The sequence below is a fragment of the Herpailurus yagouaroundi genome, unplaced genomic scaffold, assembly GCF_014898765.1.
Source record: "Herpailurus yagouaroundi ecotype Mexico unplaced genomic scaffold, PumYag 166, whole genome shotgun sequence".
In the NCBI taxonomy this organism is placed as follows: domain Eukaryota; kingdom Metazoa; phylum Chordata; class Mammalia; order Carnivora; family Felidae; genus Herpailurus; species Herpailurus yagouaroundi.
Genome location: NW_024412407.1, coordinates 11,788,030 through 11,809,408, shown reverse-complemented (window position 1 = coordinate 11,809,408; position 21,379 = coordinate 11,788,030). Strand labels below are relative to the sequence as shown.

The window sequence follows — 21,379 nt, the reverse complement described above, 5'->3', positions numbered from 1 at the left end:
TCTATCCCAACTTTCTCAAGGGTTTTTATTAAGAAAGGGTGCTGGATTTTGTCAAAGGCCTTTTCTGCATCGATTGACAGGATCATATGGTTTTTCTCTTTTTTTTTGTTAATGTGATGTATCACGTTGATTGATTTGCGAATGTTGAACCAGCCCTGCATCCCAGGAATGAATCCCACTTGATCATGGTGAATAATTCTTTTTATATGCTGTTGAATTCGATTTGCTAGTATCTTATTGAGAATTTTTGCATCCATATTCATCAGGGATATTGGCCTGTAGTTCTCTTTTTTTACTGGGTCTCTGTCTGGTTTAGGAATCAAAGTAATACTGGCTTCATAGAATGAGTCTGGAAGTTTCCTTCCCTTTCTATTTCTTGGAATAGCTTGAGAAGGATAGGTATTATCTCTGCTTTAAACGTCTGGTAGAACTCCCCTGGGAAGCCATCTGGTCCTGGACTCTTATTTGTTGGGAGATTTTTGATAACCGGTTCAATTTCTTCACTGGTTATGGGTCTGTTCAAGCTTTCTATTTCCTCCTGATTGAGTTTTGGAAGTGTGTGGGTGTTTAGGAATTTGTCCATTTCTTCCAGGTTGTCCAATTTGTTGGCATATAATTTTTCATAGTATTCCCTGATAATTGTTTGTATCTCTGAGGGATTGGTTGTAATAATCCCATTTTCATTCATGATTTTATCTATTTGGGTCATCTCCCTTTTCTTTTTGAGAAGCCTGGCTAGAGGTTTGTCAATTTTGTTTATTTTTTCAAACAACCAACTCTTGGTTTCTTTGATCTGCTCTACAGTTTTTTTAGATTCTATATTGTTTATTTCTGCTCTGATCTTTATTATTTCTCTTCTTCTGCTGGGTTTAGGCTGCCTTTGCTGTTCTGCTTCTATTTCCTTTAGGTGTGCTGTTAGATATTGTATTTGGGATTTTTCTTGTTTCTTGAGGTAGGCCTGGATTGCGATGTATTTTCCTCTCAGGACTGCCTTTGCTGCGTCCCAAAGCGTTTGGATTGTTGTATTTTCATTTTCGTTTGTTTCCATATATTTTTAAATTTCTTCTCTAATTGCCTGGTTGACCCACTCATTCGTTAGTAGGGTGTTCTTTAACCTCCTTGCTTTTGGAGGTTTTCCAGACTTTTTCCTGTGGTTGATTTCAAGCTTCATAGCATTGTGGTCTGAAAGTATGCATGGTATAATTTCAATTCTTGTAAACTTATGAAGGGCTGTTTTGTGACCCAGTATATGATCTATCTTGGAGAATGTTCCATGTGCACTCGAGAAGAAAGTATATTCTGTTGCTTTGGGATGCAGAGTTCTAAATATATCTGTCAAGTCCATCTGATCCAATGTCTCATTCAGGGCCCTTGTTTCTTTATTGACCATGTGTCTAGATGATCTATCCATTTCTGTAAGTGGGGTGTTAAAGTCCTCTGCAATTACCACATTCTTATCAATAAGGTTGCTTATGTTTATGAGTAATTGTTTTATATATTTGGGCGCTCCGGTATTCGGCGCATAGACATTTATAATTGTTAGCTCTTCCTGATGGATAGACCCTGTCACGATTATATAATGTCCTTCTTCATCTCTTGTTACAGCCTTTAATTTAAAGTCTAGTTTGTCTGATATAAGTATGGCTACTCCAGCTTTCTTTTGGCTTCCAGTAGCATGATAAATAGTTCTCCATCCCCTCACTCTCAATCTAAAGGTGTCCTCAGGTCTAAAATGAGTCTCTTGTAGACAGCAAATAGATGGGTCTTGTTTTTTTATCCATTCTGATACCCTATGTCTTTTGGTTGGCGCATTTAATCCATTTGCATTGTGTTATTATAGAAAGATACAGGTTTAGAGTTATTGTGATGTCTGTATGTTTTATGCTTGTAGTGATGTCTCTGGTACTTTGTCTCACAGGATCCCCCTTAGGATCTCTTGTAGGGCTGGTTTAGTGGTGACAAATTCCTTCAGTTTTTGTTTGTTTGGGAAGACCTTTATCTCTCCTTCTATTCTAAATGACAGACTTGCTGGATAAGGGATTCTCGGCTGCATATTTTTCCTGTTTAGCACACTGAAAATCTCGTGCCAATTCTTTCTGGCCTGCCAAGTTTCAAAAGAGAGATCAGTCACGAGTCTTATAGGTCTCCCTTTATATGTGAGGGCACGTTTATCCCTTGCTGCTTTCAGAATTTTCTCTTTATCCTTGTATTTTGCCAGTTTCACTATGATATGTTGTGCAGAAGATCGATTCAAGTTCCGTCTGAAGGGAGTTCTCTGTGCCTCTTGGATTTCAATGCCTTTTTCCTTCCCCAGTTCAGGGAAGTTCTCAGCTATAATTTCTTCAAGTACCCCTTCAGCACCTTTCCCTCTCTCTTCCTCCTCTGGGATACCAATTATGCGTATATTATTTCTTTTTAGTGTATCACTTAGTTCTCTAATTTTCCCCTCATACTCCTGGATTTTTTTATCTCTCTTTCTCTCAGCTTCCTTTTTCCATAACTTTATCTTCTAGTTCACCTATTCTCTCCTCTGCCTCTTCAATCCGAGCTGTCGTCGTTTCCATTTTGTTTTGCATTTCGTTTAAAGCGCTTTTCAGCTCCTCGTGACTGTTCCTTAGTCCCTTGATCTCTGTAGCAAGAGATTCTCTGCTGTCCTCTATACTGTTTTCAAGCCCAGCGATTAATTTTATGACTATTATTCTAAATTCACTTTCTGTTATATTATTTAAATCCTTTTTGATCAGTTCATTAGCTGTTGTTATTTCTTGGAGATTCTTCTGAGGGGAATCCTTCCGTTTGGTCATTTTGGATAGTCCCTGGCGTGGTGCGGACCTGCAGGGCACTTCCCCTGTGCTGTGGTGTATAACTGGAGTTGGTGGGCGGGGCCGCAGTCAGTCCTGATGTCTGCCCCAGCACATTGCTGGGCCACAGTCAGACTGGTATGTGCCTTCTCTTCCCCTCTCCTAGGGGCGGGATTCACTGTGGGGTGGCGTGGCCCGTGTGGGCTACTTGCACCCTGCCAGGCTTGTGGTGCTGGGGATCTGGTGTATTAGCTGGGGTGGGTAGGCAAGGTGCACGGGGGCAGGAGGGGCAGGCTTAGCTAGCTTCTCCTTAGGTGATCCACTTCAGGAGGGGCCCTGTGGCAGCGGGAGGGAGTCAGATCCGCTGCCGGAGGTTTGGCTTCGCAGAAGGACAGAGTTGGGTGTTTGCGCGGAGGGAGCAAGTTCCCTGGCAGGAACTGGTTCTCTTTGGGATTTTGGCTGGGGGATGGGCGGGGGAGATGGCTCCAGCGAGCGCCTTTGTTCCCCACCAAACTGAGCTCTGTCGTCCGGGGGCTCAGCAGCTCTCCCTCCCTTTGTCCTCCAGCCTTCCCGCTTTCTGAGCAGAGCTGTTAATTTATGACCTCCCAGACGCTAAGTTGCGCTTGCTGTCGGAACACAGTCCGTCAGGCCCCTCCGCTTTTGCCAGCCAGACTTGGGGGCTCTGCTTGGCGGCGAGCAACCCCTCTACCCCGCCTCCCTCCCGCCAGTCCGTGGAGCGCGCACCGCCTCGCCGCCCTTCCTACCCTCTTCCTTTGGCCTCTCGTCTGCACTTTGCTCCGGAGACTCCGTTCTGCTAATCCTCTGGTGGTTTTCTGGGTTATTTAGGCCGGTGTAGGTGGAATCTAAGTGATCAGCAGGACGCGCGGTGAGCCCAGCGTCCTCCTACGCCGCCATCTTCTATAAATACCTCATATGAGTGAATTCATATGACATTTGTTCTCTAATTTCGCTTAGCATAATACCCTCTAGTTCCATCCACGTAGTTGCAAATGGCAAAATTTCATTCTTTTTGATTGCCAAGTAACACTCCATTGTGTGTGTGTGTGTGTGTGTGTGTGTGTGTGTGTGTACACACACACCCTTAATATTGGATTCTCTTCAGCACACACACCCACCCCACATCTTCTTTATCCATCGATGGACATTTGGGCTCTTTCCATACTTTGGCTATTGTTGATAGTGCTGATAAACATTGGGGTGCATGTGTCCCTTCGAAACAGCATACCTGTATCCCTTGGATAAATACCTAATAGTGCAATTGCTGGGTCATAGGGTAGTTCTATTTTTAATTTTTTGAGGAATTTCTATACTGTTTTCCAGAGTCATATGCCAGGAATTTTTAAATGCTATTAAACAGAAACCCTTTAAAATTGTAACCCATAACCACTTCTAGTCATAGAAGTGGTTCCTTCCCATTCTCCTAGAATTTTTCCTACATAGCAATCCCTCTCTGAGGACTTAAAGATTGGTCTTGGTAACTGTTAAAACTTTTAGGTTCTGAGTCATTTTTCTGCCTCTTCACAAGTTAAAGCAACCTTAATATTGGATTCTATCCAGCCTCCTTTGCCGAAGATCAACTAGGAGGAAGTCAAGGGGGTTTTGGAAGTAACTTAGCTTCGTTGCTCCTACTGACAGATCTCTCCTGTCAGAGGGTAACTGGATGAATGGAGGTTGCTCCTCTTAAATCTCTCAAACCATGACTTGAACTCATGAAACGGTGAGATCATGACCCAAGCCGAAATGAAGAGTTGGACGCTCAACCGACTGAGCCACCCAGGCGCCCTTACTATGCAGTTTTATTTCCAAGCTTCCAGGTTGCCTGCAATAGCCAACACTATCTCAGTGCTTTTAATCCTTCCTCTTTCTCTGCTTGTTATGATCTTTCCTTTGGAATTATTATACTTTGTATTTCTTTGTGACATTCACTGTATTTTGCCTTATCTTATGATTGTTGTAAATGTATTACTCTTTTTTACTAGAATTTAATGTCTTTGAGCAGGGTGTGTTATATTAGTGACCACATCTAGTGCCTTGCACATAGTAGGTGATTTCTAGTTGGCTGGCAGGCACAGTTATCTGTTGTTCAAATTTATATCTGCATTTACAGATTCATTAATATCTGTCATTATCCAGGGTCCAAGCAAAACAGATCTATCTTCATTTATAAGCTGAGATGATCAGAACCTTATGCCCACTATTGGGCCTACTTTGCTTTAGATTTCTTTCCCCTTTAACATTTTATTATGAACAATTTTTAAATATTAGGAATTATAAAGTGCACACATGTACATTCATCACTTACATTCTATAATTAACATTTTTTATTTGCTTTGTCACTATCCATTCCTGTATTCATCCAGTGATTCATCTTATTTTTTGATACATGTCAAAGTATGTTGCAAATCTTAGTGCACTTTATTTCCTATATGCTTCAGCAACATGTCATTAAGTAGAGTTCATTGTTTGTGGCTTTTTTCTCTTTTTAAAGAAATAAGATATTACAGATATAAAGCCTGTCTCAGATCCCTGCTGACTCCTTTCCTTCTTAGAGTTGTCATTCTTGTGTATGTGTTTCTGTTTTTAGTATATATGTGTATATACCTAAATTAAAACTTTTTAAAACATGTATAAATGGCATCATGCTTCACATACTTCCTTTGCAACTTTTTCCGTTTGTTATTAATTTGAGATTTTTCTAGTTCCTATATCTAATCTCTTTGAGATCTGCTTTTGGCATTGTTAAAGATTGTGTAGACTGTGGAATTACTTCATTTATTTTTGTCTATTTAGTGTATTATGATTGAAAGAATTAATAAGCTAGAAATGGTAAAAAAAATTAAGTATTAATCTTTGAATCCTATACATTTATAAATCTGTATTTATGGATGAGAATTTTACAAACAATGGTTGCTAAGAGTTTGTAGCATTCTTCCACTTTATCATTAATTTTGGAGTTACTTTTATTTGGTTGTAACAATTGTACCTACGTATTGAATGCAGGCAGTTGAGATCTAATCCATGTGTTCATAATGTATTTCTTAGCAACCACCAGTGTTCTTTTCAGGAGCTGTGCTTTTAAGAGCCACTGGGGGGGGCGCCTGGGTGGCGCAGTCGGTTGAGCGTCCGACTTCAGCCAGGTCACGATCTCGCGGTCCGTGAGTTCGAGCCCCGCGTCAGGCTCTGGGCTGATGGCTCAGAGCCTGGAGCCAGTTTCCGATTCTGTGTCTCCCTCTCTCTCTGCCCCTCCCCCGTTCATGCTCTGTCTCTCTCTGTCCCCAAAATAAATAAACGTTGAAAAAAAAAAATTTTTTTTTAAAAATTTAAAAAAAAAAAAAAAAAAAAAAGAGCCACTGGGGCTGCAACTTTGAGGAGGAAGTCTCAAAGATACTTTTTCTATTAATATAGCACAAGCAGCAACATAGATTACAATAGTTTTGACACCTTCTACATTACTATAGACCCAAATTAAAGGGTTTAAATTTGTCTTCAGTATTTAACATCAGTATGCTGTTATTTTTTCCTGACCTCATCAACACATTAGACATTATGAATGTTTCCTCTTATATTAAGCCTCAATTGGAGTTTCTTTTTTTAACTCACATTTTTATACACATTTCATCAAAAGATTGTAGAACATTTTACACATCCTAATTATTATATTTCACAGTGCTCCTTTAAAAGTGGTAAGCTTTTGTGTACACTATAATGGTAGAAGTAATTACAAATATATATTGTTTAATTTACCAGGTCAGCACTTACCACTACATCTTTACCTTTTTTTTTTTTCCATTTCTCAATCCTCTGTATTAACACAGAGGTACAGTAACACTTAGTACAGTTTTCTGTGTTGAGGGAAATTTTTTATATTCACACTGTCCAGTATGGTAGCCATTAGCATTTGAAATAGAACTAGGAACTGAGGAACTGAAATTTTTTATCTTATTAAACTATAAATAGATATGGCTAGTGGCTGCTGTATTGGACAGCACAGCTCTCTAATCTCCACCATGCCAGTAAACTGCTTTTGCAGCTAACCAGCCAGCCCCTTAGTTTCCCAGTCTAATCAGTCTGTGTTGTCAGCTGCTTTGATTTTTCTCTGACATTTGATTGATTACATCCTTCTTTTAGAAATGTTTTTCTCGGCACCTGTGCTTTCACTCTCTTCTCGTGTTTACTCTTCCGTATTGTCTCTCCTTTGGCTGATATTGGTGCTTTTAATTTTTTCTAAGTTGATTTATTTTGAGAGAGAGAGCACGAGCATATGAGGGGCAGAGAGAGAGGGAGAAAGAGAGAATCCCAAACAGGCTCCTCACTGTCCGCACAGAGCCTGATGTGGGGCTCAAAGTCATGAACTGCGAGCTGAAACCAAGAGTTGGTCGCCTAATCACCTGAGTCACCCAGGCACCCTAATATCGGTGCTTTTAGATGTCTACTCTAGCTGTCTTTTGCTCTCAGAGCAGACTTTAGCTATTTATTCAACATGTACTGAATATCTACTTTAAAAAAAAATTTTTTTTAACATCTGTTCATTTTTGAGAGAGCATAAGCGAGGAAGAGGCAGAGAGAGAAGGAGACACAGAATGCGAAGCAGGCTCCAGGCTCTGAGCTGTCAGCACAGAGCCCGACGCAGGGCTCTATCCCACAAACTGTGAGATCATGACCTGAGCCAATCAGACACTTCAACCAACTACTGAGTCACTGAGGCACCCCACTGAATTATCTACTTTCTAGCAGACATTGGAGCTAGAAAGAACTTACTCCTTATTTCAAGGAACTCCCATGGTCTTAGCTGGCATTAGTGCTAAAGATCTCTCCTCCCCCCACCCTTAGTCTTTCCTTTCCTGTCTTTCTCCATCCCTCCCTTTTTTCCTCCTCTGTTTTTTTCTCCTGAAGTCCAGACTCCACTTCTTGACAAGTGCCTCAATTACATACTAGATATTGAGCTTATCTCCCCTTCCCAATACCCTCTCTCTTGAAATAAGTGAAAGTTTTAAACCTTCCACTTATCTTTCTTCACATTATTATATCTGTATTGCTTCTTAATTACTGTAAAGCCTGTAATGTCACCTTTCTTTAGCATATCACATGACATTCATTGGCTAGGCTCTCACAAGCCCTTGATGTTGATAGCCATTGTCTCTCCCTGATACATCCAAAGGATCCAATTCCTCCTTGTAGCTCTTTCCCCATTTGCTATTTGCCAATTTGTAGGTTGAGGTCTAAACTTTTGGGGAAAAAAAGCTCTTCATGATCTACTTTGAGAGTGAATACACTCACCACTCTAGCTATGCCAAGCCTATTGAATTTCCCCAAAATGATGTTTCCTTTTCCTCTTTCTGGTTTTCCTCGAGTGAACATCTCATGTTCAAAGAATCAGTTCCATTTTCTAATACTCCCTTCTCTAGACAGAACAGATGTTTCTTCTCTTTCATCGCCAGCATCTCTATATCTAACATAAATGCTTCCCATATAGTAGGCGCACTATTCTGAGTGCTTTTTATTATTTCATTTAATCATTATAACTGCATACTCAGGTCTGTAGGTCCTGAAACTGAGACTGGACGAGGTGACTTTCCCCCTTTTTTTTTCATTTGTGTGATTAAAAAAAAATTTAATAGACTTTATTTGTTATTTTAATAGGCTTTATTTGTTATAGCAGTTTTAGGTATACATAAAAATTGTAAGAAAGCTCCCATATACTCCCTCGTTGAGCTTCCCTTCTCATTAGCATTTTGCATTTCTGTAATAGTGGTTCACCAATCACAACTGTACCAATACATAATTATTAACTACAGTCCATAGTTTGCTTTAGGGATCACTCTTGTGTCATATAGTTCTTTGAATTTTGACAAATGAAAAATATATGATTTTATATACAATACACAGAATAGTTTCACCACCCTAAAGATGCTATGTACACCTATTTATCCTCCTACTGCTTCCCCTTCTACCAACCATTGATCTTTATACTGTTCATATAGTTTTGCCAGTTTCCAAAATGTCATGTGGTAGGAATCAAGCATTGGGTAGCCTTTTAGACTGACTTCTTTCACTTAACAATAACCATTTAAGGTTCCTCTTTTTTGTGGCTTTATAGCTCATTTCTTTTTATCACCAAAATTTATTCTGGTGTATGAACGACTCGCAGTTTATCCATTCATCTACTGAAGGACATCTTGGATGCTTCCAGTTTGGGGCAGTTATGCATAAGCTGGTGTAAACATTTGTATACAGGTTTCTGCATGGACACAGTCTCCAGTTCATTGGGGTGTAACTAGGAGCACCATTGCTGGATCATATGCTTGGATTTTAAGTTTAGCTATGTAGGAAACCACTAAACTGTCTACCAGAGTAGCCTGTATCATTTTGCATTCCCACCAGCAATTAATGAGAGTTTCTGTTCCTTAACATTCTTACCAGAAGTTGGGGTCATCAGTGTTATGGATTGTAACCATTCTGATAAATGTGTAATGGTATCTCATCTCATTGTTTTAATTTTCAGTATACTAATGACATATGATATTGAACATCCTTTCATTTGCCTCTTTTCCATCCAGATGTCTTGTTTGGTGACGTGTCTGTTCAGATCTTTTGCTCGTTTCTATTTTTTAAATTAATTAATCTATTTATTTTTTATTTGAGAGAGAGAGAGAGAGAGAGAGAGAGAGAGAGCACGCACAAGTGGGGGAGAGAGGCAGAGGGAGGGAGGGAGAATCTCAAGCAGGCTCCACACTGAGCATGGAGCCCTACGTGGGGCTTGATCCCATGACGCTGGGATCATGACCTGAGCCAAAACCAAGAGTTAGACACTCAGCCAATTGAACCATCCCTTGATGTCCCCTTGACCATTTTTAAATCAAGTTGTTTGTTTTCTTATTTTTGTGTTTTAAGAGTTCTTTGTGTATTTTGGATACCAGTACTCTGTTAGATATTTGTTTTGCAAAGATTTTCTCCCAGTCTGTAGTTTGTTCATTCTCTTAATAGTGTCTTTCACAGAGCAGAAGTTTTTAATTTTAATAAAATCCAGTGTAACGATTTTTTTTCTTGGAACATGCTTTTGGTGTCATCTAGATTTTTTTCTTGTTATCTAGCTGAAGTATTAATAATAGTTTTGCATTTTACATTTAGCTCTATGATCCATTTTGAGTTAATTTTTTTGGAATATCTAAGATTTATACCTAGATTACCCATTTGTTTCAACACTATTTAAGACTGTCCTTTCTCCATTGAATTGCCTTTGCTCCTTTGTGAAAGATAAGTTAGTTATATGTGTATGAGTCTATTTCAGGCTTTCTATTCTCTACCATTGATCTATTTGTCTTCTTTTGATAATGCCTTACAGTTGAGATTACTATGATTTTATAGTAAGACTTAAAGTCGTCTTGATCACTGTGACTTTATACTAAGTGTCAGTCCTCTGACTTTGTTATTTTTCATCCACACTGTGTTAACTATTCTGGGTCTTTTGCTTTTCCATATAAACTTTAGAGTCAGTTTGTCATTATCCTCAAAATTACTTGCTGGGATTTCTACAGCGACTGTGTTCAATTTACAGATCAAGCTGGGAAGTGCTGATATCATAACAATATTGAGTCTTCCAATCCCTGATCTTAGAATATATCTGTTTATATCTTTTTTGTTTTTATTTAATCAGTGTTTTGTAGTTTTCCTCATATAGATCTTGTACATATTTTGTTAAATTTATACTTTGTGTACATGTGTTTGCATGTGCTGTTTTTAATTGCAAATTTTAATAGTTCATTGCTGGTATATAGGAAAGCAGTAGACTTTTGTATGTAAACTTTGAATCTCGTGACCTTGCTATAAGCACTTAGTAGTTCCAATAGGTTTTTCGTCAGTTTGGGGACCTTATAGACAATCATATCATCTGTGAATGCAGTTTTATTTGTCTTTCTCTTGGTATACTTTTCATTTCCTTTTCTTGTCTTATTACATTAACTAGGATTTCCAGTACAATGTTGAATAGGAATGATAAAAGGGGACATCCTTGTCTTGTTCCTTATTAAAGAAAGCATTCACTTTTTCACTTGGTAATGTTAGCTTTAGGGTTTTGTAGATTTTCTGTATTAAGTTTTATAGATATTTATTTTTTTTAATGTGCAAACAGTTTTTGTCACAAATGAGTTTGCAATGGATTTTGTCAAATGCCTTTTCTGCATGTATTCTGATCCTGTGATTTTTCTTTTCTAGTTTATTGATGTGATGGATTGCATTAATTCACTTTCAGATGTTGAACAAGTCTTACATGCCTGTAATAAATTTCATTTGGTTGTGGTGCATAATTATTTTTATATATTCTTGGATTTGCTAATATCGTATTAAGTATTTTTTTTTCCTTTGTATCTATGTTCTTGAGAGACTGGTTTGTAATTCTCCTTTGTTGTAATGTCTTTGTCTGGTTTTGGTTGGTAGAGAATTGGTATCATTTCTTCCGTAAGTGTTTAGTAGAATTCACCAGTGAAACCATCTCATCCTAGTGCTTTCTGTTTTGTAAGGTTAATTGCTAATTAAATTTTTTTATAGATGTAAGCTTGTTTGAATTATCTGTATCTCCTTGTTTGAGTTTTGGTAGACTGTGTCTTTCAAGAGATTGGTCGATTTCATCTAAGTTAACAAATTAGTGGGCATAGAGTTATTCATAATATTCCTTGATTATCCTTTTAACGTCCAGGAGATCAATCTGTAGTGATGACTCATGTTTCAATTTTGATATTAATAAGTTTTGTCTTTTCTTTTTTTCTTGGTTAGCCTGACTGGAGATTTATCAATTTGATTTTTTCCAAGAACCAGCTTTTGGTTTCATTCAATTTTCTATTATATTGTTTTCACCTTCATGGATTTCTGCTAGAACAGAATTTGGAATTTTTATTCTCTTTGCTTAATTCCCTCTTCTTTTTTTTAGTTTCCTAGCTTAGATTATTACTTTTGTATCTTTCATCTTTTCTAAATGTATTTAATGCTATAAATTTCCAAGTACTGTTTTTGCTGCATCTTACAAATTTTGATAAGTTGTATTTTCATTGAGTTCAAAATATGTTATAATTTCTCTTGAGACTTCTTTGATCCATGTGATTTTAGAAGTATGTTGTTTAATCTCCAGATGTTTGGGGATTTTCTAGCTACTTTCTGTTGATTTCTAATTTAATTTTATTGTGATCTAAAAGCATACTTGGTATGATTTCTGTTCTTTAAAATCTGTTAAGGTATGTTTTATGGCCCAGAATCTGGTCTGTCCTGGTGAATGTTTCATGTAAGCTTGAGAAGAATGTGTAATGTATAAAATGGGTTTCACCAGGAGCCAATCAAGGTATCTGCAGGGCTGCACTTCCTCTGGAGTCTCTAGGGGAGACTCTATTTCTTTGCTGGTAAAGACCAGTAAGTTGCTAGAGGCTGCTTGCATTCCTGGACTGATAGCTCCTTCTCCCATCTTTAAAATGCATCACTCAACCTTTGTTTATGTGGTAACATTTCCTCTCTTTCTCTGATTCTTCTTCATTCCTTTTTAAAGGACTCCAACTGATTACATTTTGCACACCTGGATAATCCAGGATAATCTTCCTATCCAAAAGTTGTAACATAATCCTATCTGCAAAAATATCCTCCTGTGGCTGGCTAGTGGCTACTGTGTTAGATAGCACAACTCTGTAATTTTTACCATTCCACCAAAGTGCTCTTAGAGAACTTGAATGCAAATGATAAAGATGGGTTGTCTGAAATGAAAATTCTCCTAACAATTTATATTGACTTAATTTTTGGTTTCTCTCTGTGGACACAAAGGTAAGGACTAAATGATAATACATTTTAGGGAGTTTTATGTCATTATGAGCAATTACAGATAGAACAAACCTGCTAGATACTATTCTTCCAGTCACTGGACAGCGTAGTTAATAGTAAAAAGCCTTGATAGTTTTATTTTGTCATATTCCTTTACTCCTAGGAATACGTTGTAAGAATTTAACTATTATCACAGGCCACTATAATAAAGTACTGTGAGAAACCGCATTTGGGTAGTGTTTTCATCACCCTGGCAAATTTAACTGCATTTCTATGTAGTTTATGTAAACCCCACCCATACTTTAACTTGCTTCCCATTTCAATGAGGTTCAATCAGGGGAAAAAGCAACAACAAAAAAATCTTCCTGTGTGGCCTGTAGATATCAGATTTGAAGATTATTAATGCATTTCCAGCTAGGGACCATAAGCAAACAAACTCTCCTACAGATAACTACACCCTTCCTGTTCGGGATTGAGTTTACTGTGGAACAGATTTCGGAAATAGGTTTCTGACAGTTGTGAATTTTATTTATAAAATGTTGGAGGGTGAGGCTCTTCCTTTAACAAAAACCTAATTATTTCCTGTCCAATGTCCAACCAGTACATTTTAAACAGTCTTTTAGAAAATTTCCCCTTTCATAGAGAATTATGTTGCTTTGGGCAGTTCTGGTTGTTCTCGTCAGCTAACATACAAAAATTTGCCTGTTTCAATGAATAATTCAAAAAGGACTTACAATTAAAAAAGAAAATAGTCTTTAAATGCTTGTATTATCTTGTCTCCAGAGTGACAGTAGTTTACAGTTTAAATAAATGCATAAACACATTTTAATGTGTTTTTATCTTTGATATGCAAATGTGTAGCATATTTATGTTCAGTAAATATACTAAACGAAGAGTTACAGTTTAGGTAAAATGGATTTACATTAAAGAATCTGCAGGTTAATTCACAGTGTAACATTATCCTCATCTACTACATCTGTTATAAAGAAGCCTGTAAAATTTAGGCCACCCACAAAGTGGTCTGCTGAGGCCTGTGGTTGATGTTAGAATGCTGTTATTATGTGGGCTGACTGGTTTGGTAAGGAATTTACCTCCACTAAGACTGAAACATCATGGTTCTGACTTTCCCCCATGGGGACTGCATTGGCTTGACTTCGGTACTATGTGTTTCTTAAACCAGCCAGAGTGCTCTATTGCCTTGCCATCACATATAGTATCATGTGAATGGTGTACTGTTCTCTCAGTTGGTTTGTTAGAGTAGTAATATCAATTCCGGGCCACATAAACCTTAGGATAAACTGGAATAAATGGTTGTTTAGATAGCTGAATTAAATTTAATGGCTACTATGAGTATATTTCATCACTATTTAGAAAAACATGCATGTTGGGGGGCTGTTCTGTGTTCATTGAAGAACTTATTCTTTTAATTTCCTTGGGGCTTGTGGAATGGTTTTAAGAGCAAGGAAATGAATTTAGTATAATTCAGCAACCTAGCAGTAAGTCAGAATTAAATATTCTTCTTTAAATAGCTATTTTTAAGGGGAAAAATATTTCAGACATTTAAAATATAATAACAGCAACTACCACAACAACTAGTAGTGATCATTGGAGGAATAAAAACTCATAAGCCAAATGTCTCAAATCACTTCTTTCTAAAGTTTTTCAAAATGAAAAAAAAATCCTTTTGCAGAGAATAAACATGATATATTGATTGTTTTTGTTAAATTTAGAAAAATTAAAATTCATGTAACAGTTCTTTTAAATCATAATTTGTATTTCACTTAGTTTTCATGGATACTTAATTATAATTTTTCTTTAAATACATGAATTACATAGTATGGAAAATAGCAAAGAAATCTAAATTGCATTTTGTGACTACAAATTAAGGAAATGATATTTACTGGGGAGAATACTTAGCAATTTTTGGACAAGGAAAAATATCTCATTGTCACTGAAAAGGATTATATGTACATACTGAAGTAAAAAATACATATTGAGGTAGAAAATTTATATGCATGTATACACATGTGTATATATATATGTGTTTATATATACATACACATGTATACACATGCATGAACTTGTGTGTTTAACATTGTTTTGATCTTAACTCTGCCTTGGTGACTTTGTGGTTAAATAGAACTTGCAAAGGTCTTTTTGTTTTTGTTTTTGTTTTTTTACTTTTTTTAAAGTTTATTTTGAGAGAGAGAGAGAGAATGGGGGAGGGGCAGAGAGGGCGTAGGCGGGGGACAGAGGATCCAAAGTGGGCTTTGTGCTTCCCCAGAGAGGCCAGTGTGGAGCTCCAACTTACCACCAGTGAGATCATGACCTGAGCTGAAGTTGGACGTTTAACCAACTGAGCCACCCTGGCACCCTGAAAAGTTTTTTCAAATAGATACTTTTTGTCTTTTGTTTTTTGTTTGTTGTTTCGTCTTTTTGTTTGTTTGTTGTTTGTTGTTGAATTTGTCATCTGGTCATGATTCAAACAAATAATCCAAAGTTAGGGCTCAGAAACTTTTTTCTTCCAAACAAGCAAATGAGTGAAACAAGCCATGAATGTGCCTTACCTAGCAAGCCTTTGTTCTTTGATGTCCTTTTAGTGTACTGCCTGATGCTGACAAATGCCATGCCTAACTTCTATAGTCAGTGACGTGATATATCAGTGTTTTTCTACTCATTATCTGCAAATCTCAGAAGTTTACATAGCATCTGACAGTAGTAACTACTCAAGGGTGAGGAAGGTTCAATTATATTGTGTCTCCCTTTATGAATTTAGCATCGTAATTCTGCAAACTGCATTAGCTCAATGTTGGGCTAATTATTTTTACTTTTAGCTAACCACAATGTATTTTCACCTTTCTAGGTTTACCGACAAGACTGTGAAACTTTCGGGATGGTTGTGAAAATGCTGATTGAAAAAGATCCTTCATTAGAAAAGTCTATACAGTTTGCATTAAGACAGAATTTACATGAAATAGGTGAGAGGTGTGTTGAGGAACTCAAACATTTCATTGCAGAGTATGACACCTCTAGTCAAGATTTTGGAGAGCCTTTTTAGAAAATTGCTCAGGCAAAAAAATGTTTCTAGATTTTTTTTTTTTTTTTTGGATTGTGTAAATCCTTAATATATAGAATTTTTGTGATGAAGAGAAATACTTTATGATAGTCGACCACATTTCTGATATCAAATAAACATCTAAAATAGTTTAAGATATTTTAATTAGAATTTTTTAAATCCACATGTAGAGCCTCCTAATCCATACTTACCTTTTATCCCCCTAAAATGATGGGTCAGTTAATTTTTCAAGCTTTGAAAAAGCAGTGTTGGAGAACAGCTCATGTTCTGTAGTCTTCGGTATGCAATCATTTGTTTTGGTCACATAGTGTAATTTATAGGTTAGAGATCATTCCACTTAAACATTAATAGTCTTTTTGCATTTCATAGTCAGTGATACCATGTGAAAATGTTAGAATTCTGAGTTGTGATTTTATTGACTTGTTGCTTGCTTGTTTTAGGCTTTGTAACTTTTAATATGTTCAAGTATACTGTCCAAATAAACTGAATACTCCAGTATTTTACAGAATATTTGCTTTAAGATTAATTCCCATTATGATAAAATAGAGCACTTAAATCTTAAAAAGACCTCATAGTAAAATCCTGTTTTCCAAGTAAATCAACTCAATGTCTTCTATTAAAATAATCCTGAAACTCCTGACCAGTCTCACAGATGTCTGAGTCTTAAACAATATCATATGTAAAACTAAGAGAAGGGGCAATTTGAGATGAAAGATGAGAGCTATTTTCAAGTTGAGATTTCTTTAAAAACTTCTAATTGAGAGGCATTCACTTTCCAATGTCCCCTCTGTAAAGAGAGCTTTCATACTATTTTTACTTTCTGATTTTATACTCTAATAAACTTTTGCCTGCTGCTCTAAATAAACAAATAAATACTTATCATTGAAATAGAAAAATTTCGAATATGATGAAGTAGTGGAATTTCATTTTTTTCCCAGGCCCATATTTCCCATCTCAAGAAAAGGTCATTGATACTATATCCACGATCAAACCATTTACAGATTCCTTTGTTAATCACATTATGCCTTTATTTATATCTGTTTGTAGTTGTAACAAGATCTTTGTTGTGTTGCCCTTTTTAGGGATCGTTAGCCCTCAAAAGTGTTCTTTAAAGAAACAAAGCAGAGTAGGCAGTAAGCCCAGCACAACTACCCCTCACCAAACAGTCTATGTAAACATTTCTCCATGAGTGAGCCATCCAAATCACGGGTTACTTAAAAATCTAACTGGGACCATTAGGATATTCCACTCATTTCCTGATCACTTCCAGCTGCCCAGTGGCATTTAGCCAAAATATGTATTTCTGTGGCATTAGGAAACCTTAAAAATCATGCTTGTTATTACTACCCAGTTTCATTATCCTCCCATCCCTCTTTCCATTTCCATTCTCTTCTCACTTGAATTCTGGCATTATCTTTAGTGACTTATATTGATATTATCTAAAGAGCTACCCCAGAGTAGATAAAAATTACATTAAAAGTGGAATCAGCAGTACAAATAATTTTGGTGGATCCTATATGGGTGCCTCAAAATATGTATTGTCTCATTCCACAAATGTAAAAACTAATTGAACATAATTATTTTTCTTAAATTTCCTATATGAGACTGCCTTGAACTCTTACTTTTGCCATTTAGATGTACATAAGCTAAAACTAAACCCTACATACCACCTCTGGTATTCTTTCCTAATTACGAACAGTGATTTTGTTACCCACTTTAGAAAGAAAAGACTAAGAAAGTACTGATCTTGGTTCTCCCCTACCCCCATGTTTTTCTTTTCCTTAAATATTCTAAGTCCAGGATTCAATTTCTTTAGTCAAGATGTTTCATGTTTAAAAATAAAAGTTAAGAAACTACCATCAAGACAAATGAGTTGTTCATTCTGTTGAAATTCATTAAACTAGAAATTCATTAAGCTAGAGGTTTTGCTTACAGATGCATTTAATTGTAGGTTCAACAGATAATTTCTTCTTCTCTCCTTTCCCCAAATTATATTCAACATTTAAAGCTCTTTATAGCTTGCCATCAACGTTATTCTGGTAGGCTTGTCAGTGTTAATTCTGTTTGTTTTTGACAGCTTTTTAAAGTCCAGTTTTAGGATAGTTGAATTCAGATGTGTACGAGAGTGTGTATTTTACAAAATGTTCTTGATTAATTTGTTTGTAAAGTATCCATTGTTTTTGAGTATGCCCAGCTGATATGATAAAACTTTCATTGTCTTACCATAAAGCCTTGATGATCAACAGGGAGAAAGCAGATAGTGTGAAGCTTTTTGTGAATTTTAAAAGTGCAAAATAAAGCAACCAGGTTTAAATAATTGGATTGTCTTTTTTTTTTCTCTTTAACAGGCTTAAAGTATTTTCCTGAAATGTAGATTTTTATTACTCCCTACTGCAAGATTACTCAATGTTCAGTTCACCCTCTCAGCAGCAGGATGGAAGAATTGAGAAATTATTAACTTTGGTGACTTAAGGAGTGTTGATATCTGAGCAAGCAGTTAAATGAGATAAGATTGAACACACAGAAGTGCTCAGTAATTGTGTAATTATGAATCTGCGTTTCAGGGAATTGTAGGATTAAAATCTTAACCTTTTTATGGAACCTCTGGAGGAACCGTGTCTTTGGGACCTGGTTCCTAGCACAGTTTGGAATGTTGTAGTTACTTGTATTCCTTGACACTTCACAAAAGAAGTGACATTTGACCATAGGTCTTGGAGAAATAGGACTTATTCAGGCAGAAAAGGGGAAGTAATAGAAGTCTAGGAAGAGGAGAATGGTACAGGGAAAGATGGAAGCCTGTATGACTGAAGCCGGTTGGGAAAGATGTTAGGGGACAAATTTAGGAAAAGATTGGTTAACAGAATGATTTTGAATGTTTTTAGCTTTATCCTTTTTCTTCTACTCATTCAAGAATGACATTTGAAAATACTCTCTTTGAAGATCTTACCTTTGTATTTATTCTTGCCCAAAACACTAATTTCCCACAGCCTCTCAGCCGCTTACCAACTCTGAGCCAGTTTATAGATCCAGAACACCTCGAAGAAAGGGCAGGCCAGCTCCCCTTCAGAAAGGATTCTGCTTGCACCCCAGACATTGTATAGTGGTTTCAGCTTCATTTCAGAGTTTCCTGCAAGGGACCCTAAACTCCAAAGAAGGCTCTGACAATTCTTTGGTGACAACTTTGGAGACTGTATTCAGTGTCGAGGGCATCCAGCCACCCAGGTGGCTTGACAGCTATAATGCTCAGGTTGGCACACTCTGCTTGCCAGATGAGGGTTTGTGGTTATTCATAGTATGTTTACCGTCTCCTTCCTGCATTTTCTCTTGAGAGCACTGATGTTCAATTCAGTGAAAAAGGTGGGGGAGTGGGAGGAGGAAGGAAGACTAGTAATAGTAACTAAGGCAGTTAGCAGAATCTTTTCTCCCCCTTTTCATGTAATGGAGTTGAAATTGAGTCACATGACTGCTAATTAGGATTTTATTTGCTGTGTTCCCCCTTGCAGTTAGGTGTAATCAAGTGACTGAGTCCATTCCTATGGAATTTGAGTGGAAGTACCTCTTCTTCTGGGCTGGGACCCTTAGGACAGTGGATGTGCTCCTTTGTAGTCTCTCTCTATTCCTTCTCAAAGTAGTAGCAATAGCAACTCAGCCTTGATTTGCTGCAGAGCCACAAGATGGAAGGAACTTGGATCCCTATATGACCACATGGAGTACTGAACTGTTGGGTGAAAGAGGAATAAACGTGTTCACTGTTTAAGCCACATTATTGGTTTTTTGTTAGCAGCTTACCTTTGGCTCAAATTAATGCAAATGGTATTTCAGAGTTAGCTTCACTGAAGTTGGTTCTCAGCAGGCTGTACTAGTCCTGCCTTTCCATTGTAATAATTGATCTTGGGGTAATGGGGACTGAGTATATAAAAGGCTTTGCCAAGGGGCGCCTGGCTGGCTCAGTCTGTGAGGCATCTGACTCTGGATCTTGGGGTTGTGAGTTTGAGCCTCACATTGGGTATGCAATTAAAAATTAAACATATGATACAATGAAAAATACAATGAAAAAAAAAAAAAGGCCAGTCCACTGAGTTAATTCCAAGTTGTATTTAAAATCTCACTTGATGACAAATATCAATAAAGCCTGATGCACATTTGTATAGTGGTAGAGACAGCCCGATAATATATAGCACATTGTTTTTTGAGCTCTGTTCCACAGACTAATAGTGTGCTAATGTTAGACCATTATCACTGAAATTATATAAGGCTTAAAGTTTTTTTTCGTTTTTTTGTGTGTGAATGAAAATGTAGAAGTTTACTGAAATATAAACATTTGAGAACATATCAAATAGGAAAAAACCACAACATACACAGACACTTGCTGCAAGAGGACGTGTGAGGTATGTTACCACCGCCTAGGCTACCCATGTGTTAGCACATTTTTCCTGATTGGAATCCATGTAAGGTGGGAAGGGGACAGAGCTGCCCTGGCTGACTGGCCATACAGCCTGCAGGTCTGCACCTTCAGTGAAAGCCCCTCTTGGCCCAGTTCCTGGGGGCACCTGCTGGCACCCCTACTCTTGGGTAGAAAGGTGGAGACCCTGCTGTTTTCCTTGAGGGTAGGGAGGGCTCACTGTGTGGGTAAGGCTGGACAAGCTGCCTGGGGAAAGGGAGAGGATCCAGTGACCAGAAAGTGTGCTGTCCCTTCATCCTCCAAGTGGGAAGAGTCCATCCTTTGTGATCAAACCCCTGAGAAAGACACACTGGCCAAACGTCTGCAGTACCTTTAAGTGAGCCCAGCACGGCCAACTGGGTTCCTCTCTGTCACCAGATCCCAGGTGCCCTCCTCTGCCAACAGCCTGTGCTTGCCTGGTGGGGAAGGCGGAGAAGGCTTCTGAGGCCGAAAAGGGTCAGCCCCCAGTGGATGAGAAAGTGTGTGTGCATTGTGTGTTGTGGGGGGCCATGGGAGGGGAGAGAAAACTCAGTCCAGCAGAGCTGTAGCTTACCAGGCCGAGGTATCTGTTCTGTGCTAGCTTTTAATTTCCTCCCCTTTCCTTTCCTTTTCTGCATTAGCAGTTTGAGGGCTCCCACCGGCATAGCCTCCCACCACCACAGCATGATGACACCCTCATGGTGGTCATCTGTGAACACTGCAGGGCATACTCATTTGAGAGGTGAGCCTTGTGTAAGAATCACATTTTCTTTATGACATAGGAGCAGCCTGCTCCCCCTGCTGAGGGTCCAAGAGGAGAGACGGAGCTCCCTCATCTCCTGTCCCCTGGAGTGGCTTGACCTCTGCAAGGCCCATGGCCTCCATGGCCCGTCCCTGTCCTGAAGTGGGGAGACCTGCCCACACCTTGGTAAGCTGGCTTGGTAAGCTAAGGGTATGGGACTAGCCCTGCTTTGGCAGAAATTTCCTATTCTTTTAAACTTTGTATTCTACTTCTTTAGAGTAGAATATAGTGTACCATATTGGATGTCGGTTAAAATATATCTCAGGTTTAATATATCAAATACTTCATAGGATTCTGAGAAGCACCATAGTTTTCAGTTATTTCACTATCTGAATAAGGTTAGAACCACCCGTCTAGTGTTTTTGATTTATACTTACACTTGCACATATAATAAGCCAGTGAAGATTTTTCTCATTTTACAATCAAGGGCAGGAGAAGTTATAAGTTGCCCAAGGTCATATAGC

The 21,379-nt window shown here is 37.8% G+C and overlaps 1 protein-coding gene across 7 annotated transcripts in view; it reads left to right on the top strand.

Moving 5' to 3' along the window:
• Positions 1-18,010, top strand: part of PPHLN1 (periphilin 1) — a 151,583-nt gene extending 133,573 nt beyond the window's left edge. For all 7 annotated transcript variants that reach the window (XM_040488409.1, XM_040488405.1, XM_040488410.1 and 4 more), the window contains one exon: positions 15,481-18,010. In XM_040488409.1, the coding sequence (XP_040344343.1) occupies positions 15,481-15,675 (195 nt within the window). In that variant the 3' untranslated portion in view covers positions 15,676-18,010. The remainder of the gene's footprint in view (positions 1-15,480) is intronic.
• The last annotated feature ends 3,369 nt before the right edge of the window (positions 18,011-21,379 follow it).